Genomic DNA, 19,361 nt, shown 5'->3' on the forward strand with positions numbered 1-19,361 from the left:
CAAAAAAAAAAAAAAAAAAAAAAAAAAAAGAAAAGAATTCTGCTAAGTCAATTTAAAGAGAATCCCCCATCCTTAATATCTAATCACCCTGACCTGCCTTCGACAAGAGTCTTGTTAAGTCGGTTTAACAAGAATCTCCTTTAGTAATTTTCCATGCAGTGACCCCTCACTCTGCTAGTTGGCTATAATCCCACTTGTCTTTATTGTATTCAGAGTACAGCATAATCTCTCCGTTGGTACTGAATAAATTCTTCCTTGCCATTTTAACAAGTGTCAGAATATTTTTTTCTTTTTTTTTTTTTTTTTTTTTTTTTTTTTTTTTTTTGAGACGGAGTCTCGCTGTGTCACCCAGGCTGGAGTGCAGTGGCGCGATCTCGGCTCACTGCAAGCTCCGCCTCCTGGGTTTACGCCATTCTCCTGCCTCAGCCTCCGAGTAGCTGGGACTACAGGCGCCCGCCACCACGCCCGGCTAGTTTTTTGTATTTTTTTAGTAGAGACGGGGTTTCACCATGTTAGCCAGGATGGTCTCGATCTCCTGACCTCGTGATCCACCCGCCTCGGCCTCCCAAAGTGCTGGGATTACAGGGTTGAGCCACCGCGCCCGGCCTATTTTTTTCTTTAACATCCAGAAGATGTTAAACACTGTATATGCTGTCTATGAAAGATTAAATTCGGAAGTGCCCCTTCTTCCACTGTTTAAATGTGGAAAGAAATTTTTCTGTGCCATCTGACCAGAAAATTTATGCCTCTGTGAAGCAGTTTTAGATTTCAGGCAGGGGGAAATGAACATTCCTTCCTTTTTTTTTTTTTTTCTGCACAGAGTCTCGCCCTGTTGCCCAGGCTGGAGTGCAGTGGCATGATCTGGGCTCACTGCAACCTCCACCTACTGGGTTCAAACGATTCTCCTGCCTCAGTCTCCTGAGTAGCTGGGACTACAGGTGCCCGCCACCATGGCTAATTTTTGCATTTTTAGTAGAGACGGGGTTTCACCATGTTGGCCAGGCTGAGGCTGGTCTTGAACTCCTGACCTCAGGTGATCTGCCCGCCTTGGCATCCCAAAGTGCTGGTATTACAGGTATAAGCCACCGCACCTGGTCTTTTTTTTTTTTTTTTTTTGTAGAGATGGGGTCTCACTGTGTTGCCCAGGGTGGTCTCGAACTCTTGGGCTCAAGTGATCCTCCTGCCTCAGCTTCCCAAAGTGCTGGGACTATAGGCATAAACCACCATGCCCAGGCTAGTCTGATTTATGTATTTACGTAGTTATTTATTTATTGAGATAGAATCTTGCTCTGTCACCCAGGCTGGAGTGCAGTGGTGTGATCTCAGCTCACTGCAAACTCCACCTCCTGGGCTCAAGTGATTCTCCTGTCTCAGCCTCCCCAGTAGCTGGGATTACAGGTGTGTGCCACCATGCCCAGATAATTTTTGTATTTTTAGTAGAGACGGGGTTTCACCATGTTGGCCAGGCTGGTCTCAAACTCCTGACCTTAAGTAATCTGCCCATCTCGGCCTCCCAAAGTGCTGGGATTATAGCGTGAACAACTGAGCCAGGTCTTAATCTGATTTATTTCTAATAGAAATGTCAAGGGAGGGCTGCAGCTGCACCCCTTTATAGCTGGATATTGAAGGAATAGATTGAATTTATATTCAGACCTACAGAGAAAATCTTTCACTTCTATCTTCAACTGCTAAATCTCAGGGCAAAAGAAAAAGATTGAGGGGGTATGTGGTTACTCTGTGTATGACACAGTAGATTATCTCATTTCATTCTTCTAAGGGAAGCATTTTTATTATTCGCATTTTATAGATGAGAAAAGTGAGGCTTAGAGACATAACATTATTTTCCCACACTCACATAGCTAATAAGTGCCATCAGAAGAATTTGAGCAAAGCATTCTGACTCCAGTACTGTACTCTTCACTTTTTTTTTTTTTTTTTTAAAGAGACAGTGTCAGAGGTGTTTGAACCAGAGTGACTCCATCTTGAATAGGAGCTGGCTAAAATAAAGCTGAGACCTACTGGGCTGCATTCCCAGGAGGTTAGGTATTCTTAGTCGCAGGATGAGATAGGAGGTTGGAACAAGATACAGGTCATAAAGACCTTGCTAATAAAACAGGTTGCAGTAAAGAAGCCAGCCAAAACCTACCAAAATCAAGATGGTGATGAAAGTGACCTCTGGTCATCCTCACAGATCATTATATTTTAATTATAATTAATTAGCATGCTAAAAGACATTCCTGCCAGCGCTATGACAGTTTACAAATGCCATGGCAATGTCAGGATGTTACCCTATATGGTCTATAAAGGGGAAGAACTCTCAGTTCCAGGAATTTCCCACCCCTTTCCCGGAAAACTCATGAATTATCCACCTCTTGTTTAGCATATGATCAAGAAACAACTGGCTGGCCCTGGTGGCTCACGCCTGTTATCCCAGCACTTTTGGAGTCCAAAGTGGGAGGATCACAAGGTCAGGAGATCGAGACCATCCTGGCTAACATGGTGAAACCCTGTCTCTACTAAAAATACAAAAAATTAGCTGAGCGTTGGTGGCACACACCTGTAGTCACAGTTACTCGGGAGGCTGAGGCACAAGAATCACTTGAACCTGGGAGGCAGAGGTTGCAGTGAGCCAGGATTGTGCCACTGCACTCTAGCCTGGGTGACAGAGTGAGAATCCATCTCAAAAAAAAAAACACATACGAAGTTTCATTGCACCGAGAAAGTAAAAAACTTCGTATGTGTTAGTTTCTTTTTTGCTATAATAAGTGATTCTACTGTAATTTACTTCACCATTTTGTAACAATTGAATATTTAAGCTGTTTATTAAAAAAAAATTTTTTTTTTTGAGACGGAGTTTTGTTCTTTTTGCCCACGCTGGAGTGCAATGGCACCGTCTTGGCTCATTGCAACCTCTATCTCCTGGGTTCAGGTAATTCTCTTGCCTCAGCCTCTCGAAGTAGCTAGGATTACAGGTGCCCGACATCACACCCAGCTAATTTTTGTATATTTAGTAGAGATGGGTTTCAACATGTTGGCCAGGCTGGTCTTAAACTCCTGTCCTCAAGTGATCCGCCTGCCTCGGCTTCCCAAAGTGCTGGGATTATAGGTGTGAGCCACCGCACCGGGCCCAATTTTATTTTTTTGATCTGGGGTCTCACTCTGTCACCCAGGCTGGAGTGCAGTGGCGTGATCTCGGCTCACTGCAGACTCTACCTCCCAGACTCAAGCGATCCTCCTCCCTCAGCCTCCAAGTAGCTGGGGCTCCAGGTGTGCACCACCACACCCAGCTGATCTTTGTATTTTTAGCACAGATGAGGTTTCTCCATATTGTCCAGGCTGGTCTTGAACTCCTGGACACAAGCACTCTGCTCGCCTTGACCTCCCAAAGTGCTGGGATTACAGGCATGAGTCACGATGCCCAAACAAATTTTTTTTTTTTTTTTTTTTTTTTTTTTTGAGACGGAGTCTCGCTCTGTCGTTCAGCCTGGAGTGCAGTGGCAAGATCTCGGCTCACTGCCAACCTGTGCCTCCCAGGTTCAAGCGATTCTCCTGCCTCAGCCTCCTGAGTACTTGGGATTAACAAGCGCCTGCCACCATGCCAGGCTAAATTTTGTATTTTTAGTAGAGATGAGGTTTCACCATGTTGGCCAAGCTGGTCTCAAACTCCTGACCTAAAGTAATCCGCCCCCCTCGGCCTCCCAAAGTGCTGGGATTACAGGCATAGCCACTGCGCCCAGCTAATCAGGGCACTTTCTATGGAACTTGTCTGAAGGCCATCTATACCAAGACAAGGATGCTTTAAACACAGCCATGTTGTTTCCTTACAGGGCAAAAAGAAAAAAAAAATCTATGAACAGGGAAGTTTGTTTTCCCAGAAGGTGGAGGAGGATGAAGAAGAAAGGCAAAATAAAAACAGAAACCTGCCTGTAATCCCAGCACTTTGGCAGGCTGAGGTGGGCAGATCACCTGAGGTCAGGAGTTAGAGACCAGCCTGGCCTACAAGGCGAAACCACCATCTCTACTAAAAATACAAAAAAATTAGCTGGGTGCGGTGGCTCACGCCTATAACTCTAGCATTTGGGAGGCTGAGGCACCTACATGGCGAATCCCGTCTCTACCAAAAATACAAAAATTAGCCAGGCGTGATGGCAGGTGCCTGTAGTCCCAGCTACTTGGGAGGCTCAGGAGGCTGAGGTAGGAGAATCGTTTGAACCCGGGAGGTGGAGGTTGCAGAGAGCCGAGATTGTGCCACTGCACTCCAGCCTGGGTGACAGGGCAAGACTCCATCTCAAAAAAACAAAAGCAAAAACAAAAAAACCCCAGAAACCTGGAAGCTCCATTGCTCATGGGTGGGCAGTCCTCTGTCCAGGGGCTCTTTCAGCCCCATCAGATACAGTTACAAATCAAAATGGAGAGGATTCAGAAGAGGTGCTTGGCAGCAGTTTCTATTGCTATTTCTATTTCACTAATAATGGAGTGTATGGAGGATGGGGTAGTGGACTCTATGACCCTACTGCAAGCCTTAAGCAAGCCATCTCACTTTCCTGGGCCTCAGCTTCCTCATCTGAAAACAGGACAAATGCCATGGAGGTCTCCAATAACTCTTCTGATTTAAAAGAAGCCCGATTCTGTGATTATACACACTTCTACGACATTCTCTCATGCACTGCAGACTTAAAGCAAAACAAATCTGGGGTATGCAAAATTTTACCTAAGCATCCTTGCCTCATTCCCACTCCTTATCTCATTCCTGGTACACATATCAAGACTTTATTTTGGCTGGGCACGGTGGCTCACACCTGTGATCCCAACCTTTTGAGAGGCAACAAAAGAAGATCCTGTCTCTGCAAAATTGTTTTTTAAAAAATTAGCCAGGCATGGTGGTAATCCTAGCCTGTAATCCTAGCTACTCAGGAGGATTGCTTGAGCCCAGGAGTTTGAGGCTTCAATGAGTCATGACCATGCCACTGTACTCTAGCCTGGGCGACAGAGCAAGTTTTTTTCCATCTCAAAAAAACCCAAAATAAAATTATTTTGGCCGGGCACAGTGGCTCACGCCTGTAATCCCACCACTTTGGGAGACTGAGGAGGGCAGATCACAAGGTCAGGAGTTTGAGACCAGCCTGGCCAACATGGTGAAATCCCGTCTCTACTAAAAATACAAAAATTAGCCGGGTGTGGTGGCAGGTGTCTAATTCCAGCTACTCGGGAGGCTGAGGCAGGAGAATTGCTTGAACCCAGGATGCAGAGGTTGCAGTGAGCTGAGATCGCACCACTGAACTCCAGCCTGGGCAACAGAGCAAGACTCCATCTCAAAAAAAAAAAAAATAATAATAATAATTTTGACTGGCATAGGAAGAAAGGGCTTCTAGGAGGGACCTTGGTTCAGTGAGCAGAAGCAGGATCTGTCTTTGTTTCATTAACTACTTAAAGGAAGAACCCCAAACTGAGAAAAGGCTGTGTGTGAAGTGCAGAGCAAACAACCTTTCGGACGTTTTACTGTTGTTTTACTATTTATTTAGTCAGGTGGGTGCCTTAGGAACAAAACAACAGTGAAAACAACAGGGTTGCACCTGGATTTTTCCACACACTCTTGCCTCTGAGAGCTCCTAGGACATGGTCCAAATTTTTTGACAATTAGGAGCCTCCATCATTCTGGTTCAGTTTTTCATGCCCAGTAAGTTCCTCAGTATTTACCCTGTGGATTTGTCTGTTTAGGGTTTGCCAGGCACAAATCACTGATATTCTCTGCTTTCCTGGCTGTCACTGGGTTGAAGCTTTCTTTGCTGTACGGTGAGGGCAGCTCCACTGTTCACCCTGTGTTTGCTCCTGTCATCAGCCACGAAAGGACAGTAGTGCCAGGCTCTGACCTATGAGCTCCCGTTGCATCCTCTCATAAATAACCGGTTGTCAGGGATTTTAATGGAAACCCTCTGAAAGCCGTAAATCTTTGCTGCTCTCTCCTGCATCCTCTCCCTCATTTCCATCACAATATCACTCCTGAGGGACCGGAGACCAAACAGGAGCTAGGCAGAACAGATTGGTAGGACGCTGGGGAAAGAAAACAGTGGGATGGGGGAGGGGAACAGGGCTGGGACAGTTGGTCTTAGGGAAGCATCTGCTGGGTGACCAGTTGATGATGGTCACCTGGCCCCTTAGGGCACGGGGGGACGGGCACCACAGCACGGGGCCCACCTGCGGAGGGAAAAGAGAAGAGGGCTGACTGAATGGCAGAGGGGTTTCTGAAAGAGCGGCAGATGGGCCACTGGTTCCACCTTGGGCCCTCTCTTCACTCCGGGGTAACTGTAAGCACCACGTAGTAGGCTTCCAGGGTCAGCTTGGGGCTGAGCTACACCCTTGCCTCTGGTGTTCTGCCTGTGCACATCAGCAGATGAAGGGGATCTGTGTTGGGAGGAATTTAGGTTACCACCCCAGGCCCAAATGAACAATGGTTACTTATTTATTTGAGACAGAGTTTCCCTCTGTTGCCCAGGCTGGAGTGCAGTGGCACGATCTCAGCTTAATGCAACCTCTGCCTCCCGTGTTCAAACTATTCTCCCGCCTCAGCCTCCAGATAGCTGGGACCACAGGCGCGCGCACCGCGCCCGGTTAATTTTTGTATTTTTAGTAGAGAGGGGGTTTCGCCATGTCGCCTAACTGGTCTTGAACTCCTGAGCTCAAGCGATCCACCAGTAGGCCTCTCAAAGTGCTGGGATTACAGGCGTGAGCCACCGCGCCCGGCCGTCTACAATGATTTGAATCCAGTCACTACTACAGATTCTCCACCTGAGGACCAAATGGTTGCTCTGAGAAGCCCAGACCCCTGACTCCTTAAGTCTCACTGACTCTTCAGTCGGTCTAGGCGGCCCTTTCTTACTGATCAGTTCACTGGAGGCCATGACCCCCCACCCTCTGGAGGTGAGGTCAGGATTCAATACACCTGAGCGGTCATGACAGGTTTGCAATGCGCATTTTCCTGTTGAAGAAGCCAAGTCTCACAGAGGTAATGTGGCCTGCCCAAGGTCACACTGGCACTAATTTGTCTGAGATGCTGATTTAAGTCTCCAACCAAAGTTTTCCCACATGGCCTCCTGCTTCAGGTTTGCCCTCTCCTGAAGGCCTAAATTCAAAGTGCCCCCCTCCCTCACCGCAGCCCAGCGCAGCAGGACCTCTGGAGCCAGACGTTCCGGCCGCGCCCGCGCAAGACGCCCGACGGCACTGGCGCGGGTGGGCTGGGGCTGCGGCTCCGCTCGCTGGGCACGGGTAGGACGGCGGGGGCGACCGGCGGTCCAGCCCCTGGCGCCCGCGTGCGCTGTGCGCGCGTCCTGCGCGTCTCCCGGGACAACCGTCGGCGCGCCCCTCCCCTACCGCCTGGGCGGTTAATTGGATTCGGGAGGGAGGGGGCATGGCAGCTACTGCAGGGGCCAATCGAAGGCCTAGAAGGCCCCGTATGCAAATATGAGGGCCGGGTAGACCCAAAGTTAGGGCGAGCGCGGGTTGGGGTTGGGGCTGTCGGGCAGCCAATGGGAGCGTTACTCCTTCATCCTTCGAGGAGGGGGCCGGCAGGTGTGGTTGCAAGCTGGACTAGCAGCCCAGCGGGGCGAGACGGGGGAGTAGGAATCGCTGGTAAGAGAGCCCCAAATCCCGGTGCTGGCTCCAGACCGCAGCCTCCTGGTGCCTGTCCCCTGAAAACCTCGCTAGACACGTCTCCTTAAACCTACATGGGACCCAGGTCCCCAGGGTAACCCGCTGCCCTCCCTAGTGGCGTTCCACGGCGCCAGGCACTCACCCTCACGGTTCCTCGGCTCCGGGGCTCCCCCCTTTTCAGTCCCTCTTACTAACGTTCATTTCCTGCCCTCCCCCAATTTCCTAAGCCACAGTCCACCAAGGAGCTGTCCCTTAGACACCAGCGATCCCTGGGACTCACACAACTCTCTTCACCCGCTTCATCCCCATCATTGGGTCATTTTCTTCATCACTGTTCTTCCTTTGTCTGGAGAAACCATCCAGAAAGACTCTTTCCATTTTTCATGGCTGGCATAGTCCTCTGCTGATGCCCCTACCCCCTTCCGGCCTAGTGTTCTTTCATTTCCAGTTGTTATTTCTCACCCCTCCTGAAAGAGTACTCTTCTGGTTTTGCAGAAGGTTCTCCTTTATGATTTGAACTCTAGGAAAAATATCACATGGGGGATGAAGTGGGAAGGGAGCTAATGTTTTTAAAAGCACCAGTATGTGTGAGGCACTCCAAAAAATATTTAATATTTATGCCAATCTTATTACTGTATTTTCTTTTTTGTTTATTTGTTTTAAGAGATGGGGGGGGTCTCACTTTATTGCCCAGCCTGGTCTCGAACTCCTGAGCTCAAGTGATCCTCCCACTTTGGCTTCCCAAAGTGCTGGAATTACAGGCACGAGCCACCACGCCTGGCTTATATTTTCATTTTACAATATAGCCTTTATTTTGAACCAAGCACTGCTTTAAGGATATTAGAAATATTAACTCATTTAATCTTTAAAACGACTCCATAAAATGAATTTTTTTTTTTTTTTTTTGAGGCGGAGTCTTCACTCTGTCCCCCAGGCTGGAGTGCAGTGGCGTGATCTCGGCTCACTGCAAGCTCCGCCTCCCGGGTTCGCGCCATTCTCCTGCCTCAGCCTCCCGAGTAGCTGGGACTACAGGCGCCCGCCACCGCGCCCGGCTAATTTTTTTTGTATTTTAGTAGAGACGGGGTTTCACCTTGTTAGCCAGGATGGTCTCGATCTCCTGACCTCGTGATCCGCCCGCCTCGGCCTCCCAAAGTGCAGGGATTACAGGCGTGAGCCACCGCGCCCGGCCTTTTTTTCTCTTTTTTTTTTTTTGACGGAGTCTCGCTCTGTCGCCCGGGCTGGAGTGCAGTGGCCAGATCTCAGCTCACTGCAAGCTCCGCCTCCTGGGTTTACGCCATTCTCCTGCCTCAGCCTTTCCAGTAGCTGGGACTACAGGCGCCCGCCACCTCGCCCGGCTAGTTTTTTGTATTTTTTTTTCAGTAGAGACGGGGTTTCACCGTGTTAGCCAGGATGGTCTCGATCTCCTGACCTCGTGATCCGCCCGTCTCAGCCTCCCAAAGTGCTGGGATTACAGGCTTGAGCCACCGCGCCGGGCCTAAAATAAATATTATTATCGCTATTTTACTTATACAGAAGCTGAAGTACAGCGAGGCTAAGTTACTCACCCATGGTCACGCGTTCTAGAAACTAGTAGAGCTGGGATTTGGATCCAGATCCATCTGTCTTTGCTAGCAATGCCCTGAATATTGTGGAGAAAATTATTGGGCATGAGCCTGATCTGAATATTGCATCTTCCAATCTTGCAGAATTTCTCAGTTTCTAGCAGAATAAAAGATAGCATATAAGTCAGCAAGATTCTTATTGTTCCCACTACATGTGACCTGTCATTCTCAACTCTTCTTATTGGCAAAGCCCTTGAGCAACTGGGTGCCCCATCCCTCCCTTGTTAGTCCGTATTTTGCTTAGGACCCTTTCAGGCCCTGGGCTGAAATTCAAAGGGTGACTAAAATGAAAAGTCAAAAGACCACAAAAAACATCTTATTTTATCCTGTCTGAATCAAAGCCCAAAGCGCTTTTCTAGATGTGAAGCTTTTATCCTCCTAGTGGTCCTGTAATTATAGAGAAGATAGGGAATGGGAGAGGAAATAATTGCTCGGATTTTTATGACATACTGAATTGGAGGGGCAAAGCTGAAAGCAAGATCCAGAGGTCTTACCTCCACGTCTTTTCTTCCCCCATCCACTTTGACATTTTCCAAGAGCTAGCCACTGGAGGCCTTCAGAGGGATGCTTCCAGTAGGGAAATGAGGACCAAAAGATGAAAAGGAGGTATGTGAAGGAAAACCTATTATCTGGGGAAAGAGAGGGACTTCACAGACAGACACAATAGGCGAACCCTTCAGCGCTCTGTATATTCCTATAGACTAGAAAAAAAGTCCAGGTGGTGAAGGTCAGAGATGAAAAAACTTGGCTACAACTTGAAATATGTTCTCCAATGGTTCTCTTAATCAACCACCAAATTATTGTTTTGTATCATTTATAGGATACCTGTGTTCATTCAGTTTTGCAAAAGAAAGCACTAAACCGCGGGGTGCGGTGGCTCAGGCTTGTAATCCTAGCACTTTGGGAGGCCGAGGTGGGCCGATCACCTGAGGTCAGGAGTTTGAGACCAGCCTGACCAACATGGTGAAAACCTGTCTCTACTAAAAACACAAAAATTAGCTGGACATGGTGGCGCATGCCTGTAGTCCCAGCTACTTGGGAGGCTGAGGCAGGAGAATCACTTGAATCCGGGAGGCAGAAGTTGCGGTGAGCCGAGATCGCACCATTGCACTCCAGCCTGGGCAGGAGACTGGGGTGGGTTTTTTTAACAACCCCCCCAAAAAAAAAAAAAAAAAAAAAAAAAAAAAAAGAGGCCGGGCGCGGTGGCTCAAGCCTGTAATCCCAGCACTTTGGGAGGCCGAGACGGGCGGATCATGAGGTCAGGAGATCGAGACCATCCTGGCTAACACGGTGAAACCCCGTCTCTACTAGAAAATACAAAAAAACTAGCCGGGCGAGGTGGCGGGCGCCTGTAGTCCCAGCTACTCGGGAGGCTGAGGCAGGAGAATGGCGTGAACCCGGGAGGCGGAGCTTGCAGTGAGCTGAGATCCGGCCACTGCATTCCAGCCTGGGTGACAGAGCAAGACTCCGTCTCAAAAAGAAAGGAAGAAAAAAGAAAGCACTAAACGTTTTCCACCCTCTGCAACACCTCCAGGGGAAAGGAGAGTAGTCAACAAGTATAGTCCTTCAGAAGTGGAAATGAGACAGGGACCCTCCTCTGAGTTTTTTCCAAATAACCGTCAATGGACCCGGCCCAGTGAACCCTTCCCACTGCTTATTCCCTCCCCCTGGTGGCCAATGTAGGACATTTTCATGCTGTCTGACCAGGATCTGGTTGTCAGCCTCTGGTTTGGAAGATCTCAAGATCAAACTCTGTACTAAAATGGAAGGAAACATGAGAATTTTTTCAGTGTCTTAACTATCCTACTTGGAAAGGTGAACTGATACCCTTCCTTAATGACACAATGCCCTTTCTTGTGTCATTAAGAAAAACTGAAGATGGGCCGAGCGCGGTGGCTCACTCTTGTAATCCAAGCATCTTGGGAGGCCGAGGCGGGCGAATCACGAGGTCAGGAGATCGAGACCATCCTGGCTAACACAGTGAAACCCCGTCTCTACTAAAAATACAAAAAGAAATTAGCCGGGCGCGGTGGCAGGCGCCTGTAGTCCCAGCTACTCAGGAGGCTGAGGCAGGAGAATGGCGTGAACCCGGGAGGCGGAGCTTGCAGTGAGCAGAGATGGCGCCACAGCACTCCAGCCTGGGTGACAGAGTGAGACTCCCATCGCAAAAAAGAAAAAAGAAAAAAAGAAAAAGAAAGAAAAACTGAAGATGCTATTTTGCTATTTACTGTGTTTGTTACATTGGTAGCACAGCTCTTAGTCTTTTTTTTTTTTCTTTTTTTCTCTTTTTTTTTTTTTGAGACAGTGTCTCCCTCTGTCGCCCAGGCTGGAGTGCAGTGATGCGATCTCGGCTCACTGCAACGTCCGCCTCCCAGGTTCAAGTGATTCTCCTGCCTCAGCCTACCGAATAGCTGGGATTACAGGCGCCTGCCACCATGCCCAGCTAATTTTTGTATTGTTAGTAGAGACAGGGTTTCACCATGTTTGCCAGCTTGGTCTCCAACTCCTGACCTCAAGGGACCTCAGCCTCCCAAAGTGTTGGAATTACAGGTGTGAGCCACCGCACCCGGCCTTAGTCTTTATTAAACTCTCTAAGGCACTTAGTCCACTTTGCATGTCCACTAACCCGGCATAATGGGAAGGTGACTTTGGGACCAGGAAGCTGGGGGTGCTTCTGATTACTTGCTCTCTGGCTATGTACAAGTCCCCTCCCCTAGCACAGACTGGTAGAGGGCAGGGAGTTCAAAACCTCTTCTAAAAAGATTCCTTCTGGCCGGGCGCGGTGGCTCAAGCCTGTAATCCCAGCACTTTGGGAGGCCGAGATGGGCGGATCACGAGGTCAGGAGATCGAGACCATCCTGGCTAACACAATGAAACCCCGTCTCTACTAAAAATACAAAAAAATTAGCCGGGCGTGGTGGCGGCGCCTGTAGTCCCAGCTACTCGGGAGGCTGAGGCAGGAGAATGGCGGGAACCTGGGAGGCGGAGCTTGCAGTGAGCCGAGATCGGGCCACTGCACTCCAGCCTGGGCCACAGAGCGAGACTCCGCCTCAAAAAANCCGGGGGAGGTGGTGGGCGCCTGTAGTCCCAGCTACTCGGGAGGCTGAGGCAGGAGAATGGCGTGAACCCGGGAGGCGGAGCTTGCAGTGAGCTGAGATCCGGCCACTGCACTCCAGCCGGGGCCACAGAGCGAGACTCCGCCTAAAAAAAAAAAAAAAAAAAAAAGATTCCTTCCAGCTCTAACATTCAGGAATTCCATAGAAGTTTAGAAAATATTCTAATTACACCCTTAATAAGAGTCCTGGTACAATGTGGACATTGGTGAAAAGAAGGGAAAGAGAGTGAAAATAAATACAAGTAGAAACAATACAGCTGTTACCAGGTTATGGCAAATCTGGAGAGATCCAAGCCCTTGTTGGAGATGGGAATTTAGAAGCAGTTGGCTTTAAGGAAAATTATATGGAACCAACTGATTTTTTTTTTTCTTTTTCTTTTTTAAGGTCTAGTTCTGTCTTCCAGGCTAGAGTGCAGTGGTGTGATCTGTACTCGCTGCAACCTCAGCCTCCTGGGCTGAAGTGATCCTCCCACATCAGCCTCCTAAGTAGCTGGGACTACAGGCACACACCACCACACCTGGCTTATTTATTGATTGATTGACTGGTAGAGATTGGGTTTCACCCTGTTGTCCAGGCTGGTGTCAAACCCCTGGGCTCAAGTGCTCTGCCCACCTTGGCCTCCCAAAGTGCTGAGATTACAGGCATGGGCCACCGTGCCTGTCCCTAACTAATTCTTAAGGGACTAAACTAAGATTGCTTTTGGGAGTTAAAAGATCAGTTACTTTACTTTATGGTCACACCGTTTATGGATGGCCAGCAGAGAGGAAAAGGCAGTGAGGGGAGCATGGAGAGACAGGCTGTGGGGTCAGATGGACATGTCTCCCAACCCCAGCTGTGCCTCTTACCTTAACCTCTCTGTGTCAGTCTTCTCACCTGTAAATAGAGGAAAGAGTATCTATGATAGGATATTATGAGGATGAGACATTATGTGTATAAATGCTTTAGTGTAATGCCTGCTACTTGGTAAGTGGGTTGTCAGTAGTCTATTGCAAGTGAATGAAACAAGCATTTTAAGTGCCAGCTCTATGAGAAGGACCCAAGGTTGATGCTTTAACAATGTAAATAACAAATGTTATTTACCTAATGCTCACAACAACACTTCTATTATATAGCTAAGGAAAATGAACCTTGGAGAAGCTTAATCAGTTCATGCATTTATTCATTCTTCCAGCCCATTAATTCAAGGAACATATGGACATCTCATTTTCAGTATCTTTTCTAGACACTGCTAGGAGCTGAGAATGCAGAGACACAGCCTCTTCCACCAGGAAGTTCACAGTCCAGGGTTACATAGCTGATAGTGGTAGAGAGCACTTTGTGAGTACCTACTATGTGCCAGGCACTGTTCTAAGAACTTTGTGTTGCATTAAGTCAAATGAGTAAACTCATTTAATCTCTATAACTGGGAGAAGCCACTTTACAGACGAGGAAACTAAGGCAGGAGGTTAAATAAGCTGCCTGAGGTCAGACAACTAGGACATGGCAGAGCTGGGATTTAAGTCCAGACAGACAGACTTTGAAATCTGAGTTCTTAGCCACTACACTGCAGCTGCCTCTTAATAAGTGACTTAGTCACCTATAGCTGACAGCAGAGGCCCTTACACCATGATGTATGTATATTTCAGGATGCCACCAGCAGCTCCTCTCACTCCTTTGTATACTCCTTAGGCCATGTCTTTTGCCTTTCCTCCTTTTATTCCTCAAGGCTGTAAGACTGCTTTTGGTGTTGGCACCAACAAAATTGGTAAGCAGGGCAGTAGGTGGGAACTACCAGGTGAGCAGGGAGTGGTTGCTAAGACTGGTAAGATAAGTCCTGTAGAACCAAATAAAGTCCACATCTGAAAAGTCTGAGAGGGGTCCCAGTTTCACCTGGGTCAGATTTAATTCTTGTTCTGAAAACCAGGGAATTAAAATGCTTTCTGGCTGGGCGTGGTGGCTCATGCTGCAAAAACCCATCTCTACTAAAAATGCAAAAATAATTAGGCCGGCACGGTGACAGGTGCCTGTAATCCCAGCTATTTGGGAGGCTGAGGCAGGAGAATAACTGGAACCCGAGAGGTGGAGGTTGCAGTGAGCCGGGATCACGCCACTGCACTCCAGCCTGGGTGACAGAGCAAGACTCTCCTGTGTAAAAAAAAAAAAAAAAAAAAAAAAGCTTTCTGCTCAGCCCTGGTGGAAGTAGCTTTTGTTTTCACTGGAAACTGCTTGGAGGCCAGAGATACTAGAGCAGAACTGGTATAAATTCAGGTGTCTATAGGGTTAGGCCTGTAGCTTAAATGAAATAAGTGGGCTGGGTTTAAGAAAATGTCGCCTCTCTTGAGCTGGGTACAGTGGCTCATGGCTGTAATCCCAGCTACTTCCAAGGCTGAGGCAGGAGGATCTCTTGAGCACAGGCGTTTGAGACCAGCCTGGGCAACGTCGCAAGACCATGTCTCTAAAAAAGAGATGTCTCAATGCTGCTATAAGAAAAATAGGCTGGGCGCAGTGGCTCACACCTGTAATCCCAGCACTTCAGGTGGCCAAGGTGGGTGGATCACCTGAGGTCAAGAGTTCTAGACTAGCCTGACCAGTATGATAAAACTCCGTTCTCTACTAAAAATACAGAAATTAGCCAGGCAAGCCAGGCGAGGTGGCGGGCGCCTGTAGTCCCAGCTACTCGGGAGGCTGAGGCAGGAGAATGGCATAAACCCGGGAGGTAGAGCTTGCAGTGAGCTGAGATCCGGCCACTGCACTCCAGCCTGGGCGACAGAGTGAGACTCCATCTCAAAAAAAAAAAAAAAAAAAAAAAAAATTAGCCAGGCATGGTGGCAGGCACTTGTAATCCCAGCTACTCAGGAGGCTGAGGCAAGAGAATCACTTGAACCCAGGAGGCAGTGGTTGCAGTGAGCCAAGATGACGCCACTGCACTCCAGCCTGGGTGATGGAGTGAAACTCTGTCTCAAAAAAAAAAAAAAAGGAAAAATAATAGCACAAGGATAACTGTTAGTTGGCTCCTGTGTCAGGGAGACAAAAAGGAGTGTTGGACATTGGGGCAGACTGGAAAGTGTCTACAGGAGGCATTACTGAGCTCTGGTTGATTGCTGACGTGAAGGAATAGAGACCCACTTCTCCAAAAGAAACGGAAATCTGCATTTTCTAGTAGTTGGCAACTATATATATACACACACACACATATACACACACTATATATATATATACATACTATATATGTGTATATATGTACTCTCTCTCTATATATATATATACACATATACTATATATACACATAGGTTTTTTTGTTTGATTGTTTTTTGAGACAGGGTCTCGCCATCACCCAGCTGGAGTTCAGTGGCATGATCACAGCTCACTGCAGCCTCAATCTCCTGGGCTCAGGTGATTCCCTTATCTCGGCCTTCTAAAGTGTTAGGATTATAGGCATGAGCTACTGTGCCCCAGAAGTAGACATTTCTGCAAGCTAGATTCAGCATGCATGTCCCCAGTAGGCAAACTTTGAAGGAGATACTCTCTTTCAGGATCTTCGGAGAGACAGGATTCAGCCTTGGAGATTAAACAGGGAGAGAAGCTTGGGGGAAATGAAAGCAAGGAGGCCAAAGACAATGCAAAAATGGTCACATGGCAAGTACTGTTTGCCATCTTGCACCTGTCTCGGGTACCATCCAAGATGGCTCTTATGTCAGAGGCAGCCTAGAATACAAGGGAATGCAGGCAATAATTCCATGGTGACCCAGTTCATCTAAAAGTGCATGGGCTCAGTTTTTTACTCTACATGCTTGAGGCCCTCTCATGCAAGAGCAAATATAATTTGACCTTTTTTAATTTTCTTTTCCTTTTTCATTTTGAGACAGAGTTTTGCTCTTGTTGTCCAGGCTGGAGTACAATGGCACGATCTCAGCTCACCACAACCTCTGCCTCCCAGGTTCAAGCAATTCTCCTGCCTCAACGTCCTGAGGAGCTGGGATTACAGGCCTGCACCACCATGCCTGGTTAATTTTCTGTATTTTTAGTAGAGACGGGGTTTCTCCATGTTGGTCAGGTGGGTCTTGAACTCCTGACCTCAGTTGATCCACCCGCCTCGTCCTCCCAAAGTGTTGGGATTGCAGGTGTGAGCCGCCGCGCCCGGCCTTTCTTTTCTTTTTTTGAGACAAGGTCTCTGTCATCCAGGCTGGAGTGCAGTGGTGCAACTGTGGCTCACTGCTGCCTTAAACTCCTAGGCTCAAGCAATCCTCCCACCTCAGCCTCCTGAGTAGCTGGGACTACAGGCATGTGGCACTGTACCCAGCTATTTTTTTTTTTTTTTTTTAATAGAGATGGGTTCTCACTTTGTTGCCCAGGCTGGTTTTGAACTCCTGGGCTCAAGCAATCCTCTCACCTTGGCCTCCCAAAATGTTGGGATTACAGGCATGAGCCACTGCACCTGGCCTACTCTTTGAGACAGACACATAAAAGGAGCCACGACTTGTTCTTATCACTCAGGCAAGGACTCAAAAATGGGCAAAGAGAATTCGCACCTCCAGAGGTCAAATTCAGGGTCAGTTTTCTCTCCCCAAGTTAACATTAACCTTTAGGTAAACAGAGCCACTCCTCCTTGAGGGCTTGGTACATAGGAGCCGTTGTGGAGGGCTAGGGGAGTGGAGCTGGCTGTTTACCTGCAAGGAAGGGAGCAGCCCAAGGTCAAGATTTCATATACCTTAGTTCCCCTGAACTTTGCCAAGAATGTGCCTGTTCACTGGAAACAATTGACTCACAAGACCCAGGGTTTATCTGTCCTGAGCACATCTCTTCCTCCTGCTCTGGTGTCACCACAAAGGGTCTTGCCTGTAAGTGGCAGCCCTCTTCAGAAAGAGAAAGAAACAAGTGGCAATCCTTGGCTGACTTAACAATTCTGCCCTCCCTCTCATTGTAAGCATTCAATGGAAGCATGTATATGAAACTTCTTTGAAAAGCCCAGAGAACTATCCCCACATAAAAGCTTATTATTATATTATTTATAGGTAACTTCCATAGTTAAAGGGCTCCACACCACCAAATTTGGTTTTAGAAAGGAATAGAGGCCGGGCGCGGTGGCTCAAGCCTGTAATCCCGGCACTTTGGGAGGCCGAGACGGGTGGATCACTAGGTCAGGAGATCGAGACCATCTTGGCTAACACGGTGAAACCCCGTCTCTACTAAAAAAAAAAAAATACAAAAAACTAGCCGGGCGAGGTGGCGGGCGCCTGTAGTCCCAGCTACTCGGGAGGCTGAGGCAGGAGAATGGCGTAAACCCGGGAGGCGGAGCTTCCAGTGAGCTGAGATTCGGCCGCTGCACTCCAGCCTGGGCAACAGAGCCAGACTGCGTCTCAAAAAAAAAAAAAGAAAGGAATAGAGAGAGGTGGAAGGGTGCAGTGATATTAAAGACATTGGCCATAGGGTATAAAAGTTGTCTAGAATTAACAAGTTTGGGGCCGGGCGCGGTGGCTCAAGCCTGTAATCCCAGCACTTTGGGAGGCCGAGACGGGCGGATCACGAGGTCAGGAGATCGAGACCAACCTGGCTAACAGGGTGAAACCCTGTCTCTACTGAAAAATACAAAAAATTAGCCGGGCGTGGTGGCGGGCGCCTGTAGTCCTAGTCACTTAGGAGGCTGAGGCAGGAGAATGGCGTAAACCCGGGAGGCAGAGGTTGCAGTGAGCTGAGATCCGGCCATTGCACTCCAGCCCGGGCGACAGAGCAAGACTCCGTCTCAAAAAAAAAAAAGAAAAAAAAAAAAAGAATTAACAAGTTTGGGCCAGGTGCGGTGGCTCACGCCTGTAATCCGAGCACTTTGGGAGGCTGAGGCGGGCAGATCATTTGAGGTCAAGAGTTTGAGACCAGGCTGGCCAATATGGTGAAACCCTGTCTGTACTAAAAATACAAAAAAATTAGCCTGACATGGTAGCGGATGCCTGTAATCCCAGCTACTCAGGAGGCTGAGGCAGGAGAATCACTTGAACCCAGGAGACGGAGGTTGCAGTGAGCTGAGGTTGCACCACTGCGCTCCAGCCTGGGTGACAGAACAAGACACCATCTCAAAACAAAACAAAGCAAAAAAAACCAAAACAGAAATAGCAAATTTGTATATAGAGGGGAGGTGATTCCCAAGACATTATGGGGCTCTGGTGAGCCTACTCTTGTTGCATATTGCCGGTAGTAGTCCAAATTATTGCAATCCCTCTGGGAAGCAACATGGTATTTTATATATATACATATGAGAAGTGATGTAATTTGCATATTCATTAACCCTGTAATATCAAGATATTAAGAAAATAACCCTAAGTAAGTAAAAGGCCTTCTGCACATGCAAGAGTGCATTTTAGAGCTATTTATATAATATCAAAATTGGCAGCGACTTACATTTCCAACAATAGGACAATGATTGGTTACATTCAGGTGCATTCTTTCAATGGAATACATACAGCCATTAAAAACTAGAAATGGTCAGGCGTGGTGGCTCATGCTTGTAATCCCAACACTGTGAGAGGCAGAGGCAGGCAGATTGCTTGAGGTCCGGAGTTCAAGACCAGCTTGGCTAACTTGGCGCAACCCTGTCTCTACTAAAAATATAAAAGTTAGCTGGGTGTGGTCGTGCATGCCTGTAATCCCAGCTTTTTGGGGGACTGAAGTACAAGAATTGCTTGAACCCAGGAGGCAGAGGTTGCAGTGAGCCGAGATTGCACCCACTATAGCCTGGGAAACAAAGCAAGACTCTGTCTCAAAACAAACAAACAAACAAACAAACAAACCAAAAAACCCAGAAACATGTAAACTCTGCTACAATGAAAAGGCTGTTTATGATCTACTAAGTGGGCAAAAAGCAAATACAAAATTGATTACAATTATATTAGAATAAGTATGCTTAGAAATTATTATTTTGGCAGGGTGAGGTGGCTCACACCTGTAATCCCAGCACTTTGGGAGGCCGAGGCAGGCGGATCACCTGAGGTTGGGAGTTTGAGACCAG

General features: G+C 47.9%; 1 protein-coding gene across 1 annotated transcript in view; it reads left to right on the forward strand.

The window, feature by feature from the left end:
* The first annotated feature begins 7,374 nt into the window (after positions 1 to 7,374).
* Positions 7,375 to 19,361, forward strand: part of TTLL6 (tubulin tyrosine ligase like 6) — a 52,025-nt gene continuing 40,038 nt past the window's right edge. The window contains 1 exon segment of the mRNA XM_025362661.1: positions 7,375 to 7,626. Within this exon segment, the coding sequence (XP_025218446.1) occupies positions 7,524 to 7,626 (103 nt within the window). The 5' untranslated portion in view covers positions 7,375 to 7,523.

Source organism: Theropithecus gelada, chromosome 16, assembly GCF_003255815.1.
Source record: "Theropithecus gelada isolate Dixy chromosome 16, Tgel_1.0, whole genome shotgun sequence".
Lineage (NCBI taxonomy): Eukaryota > Metazoa > Chordata > Mammalia > Primates > Cercopithecidae > Theropithecus > Theropithecus gelada.